Source organism: Mobula hypostoma, chromosome 18 (genome assembly GCF_963921235.1).
Source record: "Mobula hypostoma chromosome 18, sMobHyp1.1, whole genome shotgun sequence".
NCBI lineage: Eukaryota > Metazoa > Chordata > Chondrichthyes > Myliobatiformes > Myliobatidae > Mobula > Mobula hypostoma.
In genome coordinates, this window is record NC_086114.1 from 28744904 (window position 1) to 28760879 (window position 15976).

Genomic DNA, 15976 nt, shown 5'->3' on the forward strand with positions numbered 1-15976 from the left:
CTTTATATATTCTGTCTTTATTTGACCCTTTTATGTAAAATGAACAGTTTATAGACTGCAGATGTCTGAAATTGTAATGTTATACTAATATCTCCCTTCATTAAAAGGCTTTGAACCAACAATTGATTTTAATTTACTGTGGTTAGAGTAAGAGTAATTGATACTTGTGGCTTAGCATTAATGATTACGTTTATTTTGTTTTGACTTTTAAACATTAGCTTCTAACTAGAATGTTTTTTTAATGTACCCTCCGGATTTATTAAAATATTCTGTTATAGTACAAGAGGTGAACTGAATTCATACCTTTGGAGATAATCCTGAGCTTAGATCAAAATATCTGCTTTCCACCTTAATTTTACTAAACTGAAAACTGCATTTGCAGAAAAGAAAGGTTTATGATCTCCGTTTATGATCAAATTTAACCTTGTGAAATGGAGACAAAGGACTGAGAGGAGGAAAGGAGAAGATGGCGGCGCGATGCAGTGCGCGCGGCCGCTCCAAATTGATATCATATTTGTTAAATAGGGGCAGTGCACAATCCTGCTTTGATGGAGATGGAAGTGAGAAGCACAGAGGAACATCTGGAGAAACTTCTGAAATGCCCTGCTTCGCTGCCACTGCTACTGTGCGACCGAGAATCTCCGGAGCAGGAAGGCCCCAAATCCTCGGCTTTGCCTGTTGCTGGGGCCAGGGTCGAAGCACTCGGCAGAGATGGTACTCGGTGCTCAGTGTCGGGGGGCTGGTTGGAGGCTCGAAGTTTTCGGACGGACTCAGAGTCGGACTGTGGTCGGATGCTTCCAGGATGCTGCATCGGCAAGTTTGTGGCACTGGAAGCCCATGGCAGGGAGAGTTTCTCCCTTCAACCGTCTGCGTGAGATGATGGGACTTTCGAGAGACTTTGAGACTTTTTTTTTTACCATGCCCATGGTCTGTTCTTCATCAAATTATGGTATTGCTTTGCACTGTTGTAACTATATGTTATAATTATGTGGTTTTTGTCAGTTTTTTTTTAGTCTTGGTTTGTCTTGTGTTTCTGTGATATCATTCTGGAGGAACAAATTGTATCATTTCTTAATGCATGCATTACTAAATGATGATAAAAGAGGATAGCGTGTCCTCATAATCTAATCTAATCTAACATGCTGAAATCCTTAGCAAAAGCATGTCAACTGCTCATTTCTCTCTGCACAGGGTGCCTGACCTGCTGAATTCCTTCAGCATTTTGTGTTTTTACTCCTGTGAATTGCTACTTGATGTACCATTTTTAAAATTAAGTTCTATGCAATCTTTCAGCTAAGCTACTTAAACAATGGAGAGCTATACAATTCAGTTCATGATCATCCTAGGTTTAAAATCTTCAGCCTATAATACATTATTTTTTCAGATAGGATGGTAAAAGCTTGAAATGAATCATTTTCTCATATTGTTTGGGAGGGTAAATTAACATTAAATCCCTCTCCTGGAAATGTGTACAAGTAGCTATTGGGGCAGATTTGCTAATCCTGAGATCATTGAATTTAATCAAATAAAAATCCAGGCCTTGAAGGTCATTTTTCCAATACATTCCAATGGTGCTGTACTTGCGAAAGATTTTCAGTATACAGAATTTCCAACAAAAGCCTGTGAATCCTCTGGAAGTATAGGACACCACTGTCTAGTGGAGCAAGGCACAGAAACTCATTATCACAGGTGGAACATGACACCTTCTGCCAAAGCCAGTGCTGCACTGGACTTTGCACTGGCAAAGAATCCTGTTGCTAGGACGGAAGATCTGACACATTTAATGTTTGTGTATGTCGATGTGTTTATATACATGCTCACATACACTAGACAAATTTACCCATTTCTGGTATTACAAATGCTGAAAGCAATGTGCTTGCTCATCTATTTCTGTCTTGGTACAATCGATGTGTTAAGAATTGGAAAATCGATTTCCTAAATCAAGGCATATGCATATCAAACATATAACCTTGCTGTGCATGCTTTTATTACCTTTACCTTTGTGTGTAACTTGTCTCAACCACTAATTCTCTTCTTATTTTTCAGAATGGTGATGGTTCCTCAGTAAATGATTTAATAGCTGTAGTCTCACCAACACAGGAACAAGCTGAGGCTATAAACTCTACAGATAAGGTAGATTGTTCACCTTTTTTTCCCCATATGTTTAGTATTAGAATTATATTTAAACATAATTCCGATTGATAGACTATCATTGAAAATGCATCAGGAAAAAATATCCTCACATGTTAAATTTAAGCTTATATAGCATATTTCGGCACAATTAATAATTATGTGGCTCATAAGATTTTGCTGCACTGACACTATTCTTTTGATTTATTTGTCTCCAAATACTGTTTATTAAATGCTCCTCAAAAAGATAACACTCTTTCAATAAGTTGTCTAGCTAAAATCTTCATAAACTGAGAGCATCTTTATTCTGACCTATAGGGAAAATTTGCCAAGAACAATCATGGTCATGGAAAGACCTTGATTGCCAACGTCATATGACATAGCACATAACAAATGAATGATAAGATAAGTAGTTTAAGTGTAATGTGTATTCAAGTTTTTCTTGTGTTTTTTATATCCATATTCACATTGTCTTATCTACATGATACAAGAGCAAGATCTGGTTGTAAGCGCTCTAACTTCATGATTGAATGGTGGAGCAGATTTGATGGGCTGAATGGCCTAATTTGTTCCTATGTCTTATGGTCTTATACTTTTGTTGAAAGTTCAAAGTAAAATTTATTATCAGAATACATACATAGCACCACATACAACCCTGAGATTCTTTTACTGTGGGCATGCTTAGCAAATCTATCTATAGAACTGTAACTGTAAACTGTAGAATCAGGAACAGTAAACAACTGTGCAAATGCAGATATAAATAAATAGCTATAAATAATGAGCATGAAATACCAATATTACCGAGTCCTTAAATGTGCATAGTTATCCCCTTTTGTTCAAGAGCCTGTTGGTTGAGAGGTAGTAACTGTTCATGAACCTGGTGGTGCGAGTCCTGAGGCACCTGTACCTTCGACCTGATGGCAGCAGTGAGAAAAGAGCATTGCCTGGGTAGTGAGGATCTTTATGGCTGCTGCTTTTCTATGGCAATGTTTCATGTAGATGTGCTCAATGGTTAGGAGGGTTTTACCTGTGATGTACTGGGCTGAATGCACTACCTTTTGTAGGATTCTCCACTCAGAGGCGTTGGTGTTCCCATACCAGGTTGTAATGCAGCTAGTCAGCACACTTTCTACCACACATCTATAGAAGTTTGCCGAGGTTCTGTGTAAGAATGATAATTATTGTGTATTGATTATACTTTGGAAGTGGAGTTTCATTGATGTTTTCAGTGAACACAGGGATGGAATTATCATGACAATATGTGCAAGACCCTCTTGAACCACATAGAATTTAAGGAGTTACAATAAATGGTAATAAAGCCTAATAGTGACAAAATAAAGAGTCTTGACCTGAAAGGTTGACTCTTTTTCCCTTCACAGATTCTGTCTGACCTGCTGAGTTCCTCAGCACTTTCTTTGTTGCTAACAATATACCACCTCAAATTTATAACCCCTTTAACTCAGTAGAAATCATACTTTTTGTTTTGATTGGACCCTTGCATTCCACGTCCCATTCACTGACAAAATTTAGGAATGTTACTTCTCATAGTATAACCCACTCAATCTTTTTCATTGGAGGCTCATCCAGAAGATTTAAGATGCATGGAGTCCATGGTGAATTGGTTGTTTGGATTCAGAACCGGCTTGCTCATTGAAAACAAAGAATAGTAGTCAATGGGATTTATTCTAGCTGGAGGTCTGTGACCAGTAGTGTTCCACAGGGATTCATACTGGGACCTCTACTGTTTGTGATACACATATAAATGACCTGGATGAAAATGTAGATGGGTGAGTTGGTAAACTTGTAGATGATAGAAAGATTTGTAGTGCTTTTGATAGCATAGAAGTCTGGCAAAGGATACAGCAGGATATAGATCAGTTAGAAATATAGGCAGAGATATAAGAGGTGCTGTTTAATCTAGCCAAGCGTGAAGGATTGCACTTTGGGAGATCAAATGTAAAGAGGCAGTACACTGTTAATAGAAAGACTCTTAACAGTCTTGCCATTAACAGTGTTGATGTGCAGAGGGATCTTGAGGTCGATGCCCATAGCTCCCTGAAAGTGGCTACACATGTTAATGGGATGGCAAAGAAGACGAAGAAGAAGAATATCTTTATTGTCATTGTTGTGGAGCAATGAAACACAGTTTAGCAGCTCAACGTTTTGCAGCATGACAAAGAATATATACATAAAATAAACTCTAAAACCTCAGGAGTGCAGTCCAAAATTAATAATCTATGGATGGAGGGGGTAGGACTATTGCACACCTGCCATTCCTGGAAGTGTGATGCATTTAGCTGCCGCCGTCTTAGGTGGGGGGCAGGAGAAGGGAAAGGGGTGTTATACATTTCACTGCTTGTGGGTAGAAGCTGTTAAGGAGTCTCTTTGTTTTCGTCCTTAATGCTCTGTATCTCTTCCCAGAAGGTAGAGGGGAAAACAGGTGATGTCCAGGATGAGTGGGATCCTTTGAAATACAAGTAGCCTTCTTTTGAAGTCTGCCAGTATAAATGTCTCTGAGGGAGGGTAATGTGCCAATAACCCGCTCTGCTACCCTCACCACCCACTGCAAGTCCTTCCTGTTCTGTTCTGTGCAGCTGGCAAACCACACTGCACAGCAATACATCAGGACATATAGCATGTCTGCTTTTATAAGTTGAGGAGCTGAGTTCAAAACTCAGGAAACCATGTTGCACCATTATAAACCTTTTTAGGCTGTATATGGAGCATTGTATTCAGCTCTGGCCACTCCATTATAGAAAAGAAGTCGAGGCTTTGGAGAGGGTACTGAAGAAGTTTATCAGGACACTGCCTATATTAGAGAGCATGTGCAGTAAGCAAAAATTGGACAAATTGGGATTTTTTTTTTGGATCAGTGGAGGCTGATAGGAGAGCTGATAGAGGTTTATGAAGATTATGAGAGCCATAGATAGAGGAGATATCTTTTCCCAAGATTGAAATGTCTAATACCAGAGGGCATTCATTTGAGTTGAGGGGATAAGTTCAAAGGAGATGTATGAGGGAGGTTTTTTTTTAACACATAGAATAGTGGCTGCCTGGGAATAGTGGAGGAGGCAAATATGCCAGAGGCATTCAAGGGGCTCTTTGGAAGACACATGGATATGCAGGAAATGGACATTGTGTAGACAAATGGGGTAAGCTTAATTGGGCATTTGATTACCAATTTAGTTAGTTCAGCATAACATTGTGGGCCGTAGAACATGTTTCTGTGCTGAACTGTTCTATATTTTTCCATCAATAATTGAAACTGCATTTTAGTTATGTAAGTATTATTTACACATGCAGGTAATATTGTAAAATGAGCATTGATTGATTGTGAATAGAGATAGAAATTGCTGCTCGGGCAGTTTCCTTGATGAGAGAAATAAAGTCTCAGAATTTAGAAAAGTTGGCCTGCAATGAAGTAACTTGCAGATTGTGCAGTGTCATATGTACAAACGTAGGAAGCGCAGTGAGTGCTTGGAGTTCTTTATTTCAGATTCTTCTTGGACCTAAACATAGACTTGACGATCATGCACATTTTGGGGTCTTGACAGATGTTATTGATACAATATCCTTTTTTTGGGTTAATTGAAGGTATCACTTCTGTGACTGTCTTCAGTAATGTTTTTTAACAACTCTTCAGCCCTTTAGTGACATAGTCATTTTCTCATTCCTCCTCACTATCCCCTTTGGGTATCTTGCATTGATATAAGTGGTTGACTTGAAAATGTGTATAATAAGAGTATTATTTGAACCATGTATTTCTACATTTTATCTAATTCTCCATTTTCTCATCTCTGCCCTGCTTAGTGGTGTTAAGTTTTCATGTGATCTGAACATTTTATCTTCAGAACAAGTGTTGAGGTATTTGCTTTATTGTATCTTTATTTCCTTCCTGATTCGGCTGAAGCAGACTAGGGCATGCATTCTAAGTCTTCTCAGTAGAGTGCAACTGTCAATCTGCAGCTCAGAAGAGAATCTGCACTTGATCACTTCATATTTGGCACCTTTATGTTTTTTGTTACTCCATATGCTGATCTCTCCATTTAGGTCCAGATGTGGAACAAAAGTTTATCCCAAACACGAGGAAATCTGCAGATGCGTTCACCAGCAACTTTTATGTGTGTTGCTAAAAATTTATCCCAATTTGTTTTATAAACAATTTAAAGTGAACACCATGCATACCAGAATCCAGAGCTAGTCAGGTTTGATCTCACTCTAAAGCATCAATTCATTAGGTTTTCCTAATCCACAGATTGGTGTTGGATTCCATGGCAGGATGCACTCTTGCACTGTCACTGAATGTTTTATGTATGACCTTCATCAGTAGAAAGATGTCCATATTTATCTCATAGTAGACATGCTAAATGGCTGCATGGTCCACTTCTATATTTGGAGTAGTATCCTTAGTTTTCGTAATCTGTAGTTTGTACAATGGATAAGGCTATCATCTATTGTTTTTAAGTTAACAATTCCCAAATGTGAAGTTCCTCTATTAGTCTTGATTGTAATTCTTTGGGTATAATTCATTTGTGATCTGATTTAATGTTTTGTAGTCCAATTTAACTAGTGCACATATGATGAAGATTCAAGAGATTAGCTTTATTTTTACTTTTTTTATTTAGAGATATAGCATGGAACAGGCCCTTCCAGCCCAAATGAGCCACACCGCCCATCAGCTCACCTACTTAAACCTAGACTAGTCACAGGACAATTTACAATGACCAATTAGCCTACCAACTAATATGTGTTTGGAATATAGGGTAAAACCCACGTATTCACAAGGAGGACGTACAAACTTCTTAAGGTGGCATCAGAATTGAACTCTGAACTCCGGCATCCTGAGCTTTAATAATGTCACACTAACTGCTACACTATCATGCCCATTTGTCATATATACATCAAAACATTGAAACATACAGTGAAATGCATCAAATTAAATTGAATCAGATGGTGGCCTGCAATAATTTGGATGACAACTTCAACTGCTTTTCCTTTTGTCATCATCCCTTTCACTCTTTCACTGTCTATTAAAACTTACTTTATCTTTTATCTCTCCACAATGTTGGTGCAGTTTATTGGCCTTGAATATTAACTCTATCCCCATAGCAGCTGCCTGATGTACTGCACATTACGAGCATTTTCTCTTTGATACAGATTACAGCATCTGTAGAGTTTTGCTTTTGCATTATTTGCGCTTGGTTTCAAAGGTTTATGGAAGAGGGTTATCAATTAATACATTCATTTTCATCTGAGTCTTTCATTACGGCATTGAAACCCATAACTGATTATACAGTTCGTAACTTGTATCGCTGCTATTGACAATACACCAGAATTCAGAAATGTTTTATAATCTTCATTGCTAGACATTATATACAGGTGTCCCCCGCTTTTCGAACGTTCGCTTTACGAAACCTCACTGTTACGAAAGAGCTACATTAGTTACCTGTATTCATTAACAGGAGGTGTTTTCACTGTTATGAGAAAAGGCAGCAGGTGAAAAAAGCAGTGCGTGCCCTGAGCAGCCGCTCTCCCCCGGATTCGGAACGGCATTCTAGCTGGCATTGCTTAAACACGTGCCTGTGAGCAGCCGTTTGCAAGATGAGTTCTAAGGTATCAGAAAAGCCTTAAAAAGCTCAGAAGGGTGTTACACTTAGCGGAAAACTAGTTAAGCGTTTTGATCGTGGTGAACGAAGTAAGGACAAAGTGAGTTTGGCTTGTGGAAGCTGACAAAGATGATGTGGAAGAGGTTTTGGCATCTCATGACCAAGAGCTGATGCAGTTGGAAGAGGAAAGGATAACAATCAAAACTGAATGCAGTAGCAAATGGACAAAAAGTAAAGTCGTCCAGGAACTGAACGTGAAGCAGCTGAGTGAGATTTTCGCTGCAATGATAAAGTACGACTTTAATTTTGAAAGAGTACGTCGGTTTAGGGCATATTTGTAGGATGGTTTGAGTGCTTACAAAGAACTGTATGATCTAAAAATGCACGAGGCTAAGCAGTCAAGCATACTGTCGTTTTTCAAGCTTTCCACATCAGCCACAACAGACGACGAACCTCGACCTTCGACATCGAGGCAGGCAGACATAGGAGAAGATGACCTGCCTGCCCTGATGGAAACAGATGATACCCCAGTGTTCCACCACCCCAACCCCCAGGCCGCTGACAGATACCGATCTGCGGAGAATGCAGCGGTAGCCAGGAGGCACCCAGCACATCTTTAAGAAAAAAAGTCGAAACAAACAAGCTAATTAATTAGGTGCTGCCCGGAACGTAAATATTGGCCCTGGTCTGATCCAATCTGGGCCGACATTTACGTGCCGGGAGGCACCTAATTAATTAGCTTGTTCGTTTCGGCTTTTTTTCTTAAAGATGTACTGGGTGTGTCCCGGCTACCGCTGGACCACTGCATGCTTCGCGGATCGGTATCGGGTCGCTGCCTGGAGGGTGGGGGCCACTGCAGCACCCCAGCCTCCGACGACTCAGCCTATCACCATCATCAGTGTGCTTGGCGCTGTCTTCCCAATTCCCGTCAAGGATACTACACTGTACATACATTATTTCTACTTTATTTTGGCTGTGTATTTTTATGTGTTATTTGGTATGATTTGGCAGCTTCATAGCTTAAAGGTTACTGGAGAGTGCTTGCGTGAGATTTTCTGCTGAGTGCGCTTGCGTGAGATTTTTGCTACGGAGAACAGTGCGGCAATAATTGTGGAAATGTATTTCTACCTTATATAGGATGTGTATTGTGATGAAAAACCAAGTTATCAGAAGATTAATGCTAATGAGAGAGATAAGTGAGACAATGGAGCAGAATTCAGAAATGTTAATGAGAGACGAGAGAGATTAACAAAAAGAGACATAATTCCGAGTATTGTCAGACTGGTTGCTTTGAACCTGAACTGTTTGAAGTTTGATGGACAGGCGATACCCCAGCAGGGGGATAAAAGGAACAGGTTCGCTAAGGCAAGACAGACACCACGAGATAACGAGACCCTGGAAGTGCGGTGTGCCCCCACAGGTTGGTGGGAGTTTTGGAGGTCTGGTCGCGGGACCGACCATAGACGCACAGGGTGAAAAGGTATGATTGGCGGGAACCTGGTGTGTGTGTCCGCCCTTGCCTGGGTGCCGGGTTCACCGCAGAAGGACGATCGTATCCAGAACGGAGGGGTCACAGTCGGTGACCTCAGAAGACATTAAAAAAGGGGCTCGCCCAAAAGCTAACTGCGGAGAACATCAAGGTCTGTCTGAATTCGATTTGTATATCATCCTTCACTCTCTTTCTCTCTCCAACGGCACAACAGCGATTGCTGCGAACTGCACTCAGCTGAACTGAACTCTGTGTCACTTGAGACTGATCATTTTACCCCTAGACTGCGATAGAGCTTGATTGATTCCTATTATCCTAGTTTTGTGTACATGTATGTTCTATCATTGCTAACCTGTTGCATTTATATCCTTATGATTAGAGTACTGTGTTACTTATTTCTTTAATAAAACTTTCTTAGTTAGTTCCAGTAATCCAGACTCCAACTAAGTGGTCCATTTCTGCTGGTTTGGCAACCCAGTTACGGGGTACGTAACAGTATTCACCATATCATTCCTGCTTTTACTATATGTTGCTATTATTTTAGGTTTTATGTGTTACTTGGCATGATTTGGTGGGTTATTTTTGGGTCTGCGAACACTCACAAATTTTTCCCATATAAGTTAATGGTAACTGCTTTTTCACTTTACGACATTCCGGCTTACGAACCATTTCATAGGAACGCTCTACCTTCGGATAGCGGGGGAAACCTGTATTAATTTCTTATTGCATGTGTTTTGAATCAATTAATTTCTGAGGATTAATTGCTACAGTGAGATTATTAAAATCTTCTGCCATACTAATGTATTTTCATTACAAATGTATTGTCATATCTCAATGGGATTTGCTTTATCTCCTTCTCTTCTCAGAAGATGTTTTTGTCTTGTTATTCTATGCCAGTTCATCTATATTGATTTCCACTTGCTTGTCCGTTTTGTTCCTGTTTAGCCTCTCCTCACCAGATGTGGTCATTCTTTTACCAAGCTGCTTCCCACATATGTCATGTTTCTTCCTTCCAGTGTTCCATTCTACTTTCTTCAACTTTTGAGGCAAAACTAGCACTAGGTGCCATCCATACAGCTCACCTCACATTCTTGAATTACCTTCTTAAAAAGTTTCACCTCAAAGTTTTCACTTACATTAAATATCCATAATCTCTATAAGTGGAATCTGCAATTTCCTAAAGATTTTTCTTGCTGATTCAAAATGCATAGTCTTAATCTGATCCATAGTGTATCCTTAGTCCTGATGCAGGGTCTCAACCATTCTTTTACCTTCACAGGTACTGCTTGTCCCACTGAGCATCTCCATCACTTTGTTTTTTATTCCAAATTCCTTAATGTGTAGTCTCTTCAGCATACTTATACCTTTGTGTGCAATACCCTTAATTGCAGGATTATTTTCCATCACAGTGTTTTTAAACCTTGTCAACCTTCTCCAAATTGCTACCATGCAAATACCCATTCATCTTATGTTATGTCCCTTTTAATTCTCATAGTCATAAAGGCAAACAACATGAAACAGGCATTTTATCCCCCTGAGTCAATGTTGACCATTAACCATGCATTTATAATAATCCCACATCGATCCTATTTTTTTCATTCACCTTCTGCTTTCATCAGCTCCCCTTTCTCTGCCACCCCCCCCCCCCACCAACATATATATCGACACTCCAGGGCAATTTACAGTGGCCAGTTAAACAATCAGCTGGCACACCTTTATGATGTGAGAGGAAACCATAGCACCCAGAGGAAGCCCACATGATCACAAGCCGAATGTGCAGAGTCCATTTAGGTAGACCCAAGGTTACTGAGTCAAATCACAAACGAGAGAAAATCCGCAGATGCTGGAAATCCAAGCAACATACCCAAAATGCTGGAGGAATTCAGTATGCCAGGCTTTTTCAGTATGAAAAAGACTCTTCATCAGGACTGGAGAAGAAAAATGATGAGTCACAGTTAGAAGGGGGGATAGAAGAGTTAGAAGCATAAGGTCACAGTGAGTCAGTAGTTCTTCCAGCTGTGACCTTGTGCAGTCCTTAAGTCCTCATACTTTAGCTTAACATAAGCTCATCAAAGGTTACTTTGGGATGTTTTACTATATTGTGGATACTAAAAAGATGGCACGGTGTCACAACAAATAGTGCTGCCCTACAGCTCCATTGACCCAGATTCAATACTGAACTCAATTTGCATGTTCTCTCTGTGATTGCTTGAGTTCTCCTTGGGTATTTGGGTTTTCTTCCACATCCCAAATTACCTCTGAATGTAGGTAAGTGAGAAAAAAACTTAAAGGGGAGTTGACGGGTATATTTGAGAAAAGAAATTGCACAAATTCAGGAAATGGGAAGGGAAATGGGACTGATGGAGGCCAGCGCAGACCAAATGGCCACCTCCTGCATTATAAGTAAATAGAAATAGTTGAGCAATATGTTCCATGATTTAAGTCACCATGCACATTTGCATTCTTGAATGATTCCACAAATAGAATCCTTGATGTTAATCACAGCTTTCCTTTTCAATTAACAATTCTTTGAAGCAGCCAGCTCAAAATTATAGTTAGCATACAGGGAGCATAATTGGGGTGCATTAATTTATTAGCAACTAACTGAGTTAAATGAAAATTGTAAATTGTTGTCCAGAAGGTCCTTACGATAAAATTTCTTCTGTTTCATGAAATAATTATTTGAAAAGATCATAATGGATTCTTTGGGGCAAAATAGAGGCAAAAGAGGCATCATTGGGAACGTGAATCAAAAGTATAATTGGGCACTAAATTGGCGGGAGGAATCTTTATGTGAGGTGTGTGTGTAGTGTATATATGTATGTGTGTGTGTGTGTCTGTGTGTGTGTGTGTGTGTGTGTGTGTGTGTGTGTGTGGGGTGTACATATGAGAGAGTGAGATTGGGTGCTTTGCTGGAATGCATTCTTGTTTTATTTATAAGTTTTCTGTTTGAGCTGGTTGTTTTTTTTAATCTCTCAATGAATTAGTCTCAGTCCTCCAGTTATGTGCTCTGGTAGTCTGGTGTGCTTCCCTTTGTTGACAGCTTCATTTTTTTAGATCAGTAATCTGGAGACCTCTTTGGTGTCTTCATCACTCAGTGCATCACCATAGCAACAATTGCTTGGGTATGAGTCAGGGTCTTTTCTCACTTTAGCTATTCTCTATAGATTTTGAAAGTCACAATTATCTATACACATTCTGACTCAATATGTACATCCTTATATTTATAGATGTTAAACCTACTTATTAATCATCTTTAGGTGTTATCTTCAAAGCTTTATATTTAGTGTGCACATGCAATGTAATTGGATCAAATAAGATTTAAGACAGGCAATTCAGTCACTAGAATGTAAATGCAATACTTGATCTCGAATCTTAACTAGAGCTTGTGTTGAATTGCAATATCAGCTCTGTCCAACCCACTAGCCTGAGAATCCATTGGTGCCTGATGCTGTTGGTGCTGTTTACATTTTAGAGAGTTCTGGCAATGTTTAAATGCCTTTGCATATTATACATTGAAGTTGCTTTTATATGAAGTGCTTTTCTCTGTTAAAAATGCTATACAGATGTAAATTATTATTGTTAAATTGGGCTTGTTTCCATTTGGACTCTGACTCCCAGTATTTACAGTTGTGAATCTTGTTTACATTTCCCAGTGGAAGATTTGTAGACTTTGAAAGATTATGTCTGTGAATTTACTAGAAGGAAGCCAGGTTTATGGACCTAAGCCTCTGAGATCCACTTGGAATCAACAGTCCCATGTAATTGAGCTAAAACAAAGCAAAAATATATCTTTGGCGAATGTGATAGGAATTTTAGTGCAAAAAATGTCTTACTGCTCATGGCCTCAGTGACTGGAAAAAATGCAACTTCTAAATTTTTTTTAATCAAAATAAACATTACTCATGATAAAAAAAATTACAAGAATAAATGGTACAATGCCGCTTCTTTCATTCTTTCACAGTCAATGCATTAGGTAGTGTTCTATTTCATTCCTTAAAACTAATAGAATTGTTGCTACTCTTGTGGTTTCCCTGGGATGGTATACTACTACAATAATTGAGGGACTTGATCACACAACCCATCCCCTCCCTGCCCTGCTGTGAAAGAACCCTGTTCTGTGAACGCACCCACGAAGCCTTTTGTGAGAGTTTTTAAGATTGCATCTAGCCAGGCGGTCTCTCCCATTAGGTCCTTTGCAAAGAGATTCATTTTCATTTAAAAGTATCCCTCAGGATAAACAGATACAGCTTCACTTAGAAGTATCCTTCCGGACATAAGTTGTAGGATCTTGCTAGTGTTACGTACCCCGTAACTGGGTTGCCAAACCAGCAGAAATGGATCACTCAGTTGGAGTCTGGAGTACTAGAACTAAGAAAGTTTTATTAAAGAAACAAGCAACACAGTAATCGAAAGGATAATAAATGCAACAGTTCAGTGATGATAAACACACATGTGCACAGAATTAAGATAACAGCATCAATCAAGCTCTATCGTTGTCTAGGGGTAAATGACCAATTTCAAAATGACTCAAAGTTCAGTCCAGTTTAGTAGTTCAGTTCGCAGTAATCGTTGCCATGGCGGTGGACAACGTGGGGGAAGAGAGAGATAGAACAGGAACAACTGATCATTCAGAACACTGTTTCACTCACAGACCGGCGAGATTGCTCACAAGCAACTTTTGGGCGGGTCCTTGGTGATGTCACCTGAGGTCACCGACTGTGACCCCTCCTCCAGATGCGGTCGATCCTCTGCAGTGAACCCGGCACCCAGGCAAGGGCGGACACACACCGGGTTCCCGCTGATCGTACCTTTCCACCCTGGTCATTGTCTGATACTTCTCACCCACTCGTGAGAGGCGCACCGCTTCCAGGGTCTCGTTACCTCGGGTGGCGTGTGTCCCTGTCTTAGCGAACCTGTCCCTTTTTATCCCCCTGCTGGGGTATCGCCTGTCCATCACTTCAAACAGTTCAGGGTTCAAAGGGGGAGCCGCTCCAGACAGCTCTCTCTCTCCCACGTCCCTTCATTACACATCTCCAGACGCTGCTCCATTGTTCCTCATCTCTCCTTCCCCTGAGGGCAGGTGGCAGACCAACTGCTGATGCCACTGATGCTAGCCCAGGCCAGCAAACATCTTAATTTTATGTGTATTCTCGTAACACTTCCCCCCTTTAAGGATTTTTACCGGGAGGTAAAAATTACAAACATGACTACATTATCTGATACATACACAATATACATCTTTAACAGTTATTTAGCTAATACAGAGAATTTGAAATTGTCAACACCTTGACAGACAGTCATCACATTTTCTGTTCCTTTTACACGTGTTATTAATAATCCCTTAGACCAGGCTCCAACTCAGCAAACTTCATAGTGGCCAAAAACACTGATGAATTGCGACCAATGTAACCTCTCATTTGGTTTTGTCCCGGACCACAACAACAAGGGTCGTCCCATTCCGACTCAATTTTCCCTCGCAAGGGCTTAGTAGGAGGGGGACGGGTATTGACCGCAGAGTTATTGCAAAACTTCCTGCAGTACCCCACCATCTCCAAAAGCCTTCTGAGGGCCCTCTTGTCTGTCGGGGTTGGGAGGTCAGCGATAGCCTGCACTGTAGCTTGCATCACTGCCAGCTGCCCCTGTGTCACCACAATTCCCAGGTAAGTGACATTCGCGTGGCCGAATTCATTTTTTCCAAGGTTCACTATCAAGCTGGCTTCAGACAGCCGTGTTAAATTGCCAATACACACCTCTGTGTTCATCAGCCCTTTAGTCACTGAATTACTCAAAAAATATGGGTGTTGTTTGCTTGGCTGCCCTATTGTAACCGACATAACCCAACGTCCCAGTTCTTTGCATTTCCTCGGGACAATCAAACACATGGGTGCGAGTCGTTTAATTACTCCTTCGGGGATTAAGGGAGAGACCTTATCAGTAGACCTGGCCAAAACAATAGCCTTCTCCCATCTGACCGATCCCATCCTAATCTTTTCAAAATGTTTTTTTCCTCTTATCAAGGGGCCCCTAGCTTCATTGATTTCCACGCTAACACCGACTAGGTTTGTTAGCATATCAAAAGCCGGTGACCGTCTCAGTTCGCGTCGGTCATGATCAATAACATTTTTCCCCCTGGGCAGCCGGTAACTCTCTTTCATGATTCCACCAACTGTTTCCTCCAGCACCGCAAAATGTCCACCGGGGGGTACCTCGTGGGCCATGTTAAAAACCTCATCCCCATAACTCTTTTGCACCACCCCCCACTCCTCATCTGCGGATGCTGTACTTGATTTCCCTTTCTTCCTTAGCACTTCCTCATCCGCACAATAGCCTACTAGTTCCCTTGTCAAGGCTGTGTCAGAGAGAGCTGTCTCGGCCAAAACCATCAGCCCCTCGTCTCGCTCTTGCGTCTGCACAAATTCTTTCCTGGCTACTGCTACGTCCGTCCCAGCTCCCTCACTACCTCTTATCTCACTACACCCTGTCTCATACAAGGTTGGCAGAAATGTTTCAGCCAAATTCACCATCGCGGGCGGGGCCTCCATGCTGGCAGGCTGACCCGTCAATCTCACGACTGGGAACACGATTCCTCCGGCGATGTCATTACCGAGCAAGACTTCCACGTCTTTCATCGGTAATTCGGACCTCACCCCGATCGTGACTAGTCCAGAGACCAGGTTGCTCTGTAAATGTATCTGGTGCAAAGGGACTGACTCTGTCCCTTCCCCAACACCTTCGACCTCTACCTCCC

At 40.8% G+C, this 15976-nt stretch overlaps 1 protein-coding gene across 2 annotated transcripts in view; it reads left to right on the forward strand.

Annotated features, from left to right (window-relative positions):
* LOC134358428 (serine-rich coiled-coil domain-containing protein 2-like) overlaps nt 1-15976 on the forward strand; it is a 782366-nt gene that overhangs the window by 572911 nt on the left and 193479 nt on the right. For both annotated transcript variants that reach the window (XM_063070650.1, XM_063070651.1), the window contains exon 8: nt 2047-2133. In XM_063070650.1, the coding sequence (XP_062926720.1) occupies nt 2047-2133 (87 nt within the window). The remainder of the gene's footprint in view (nt 1-2046; nt 2134-15976) is intronic.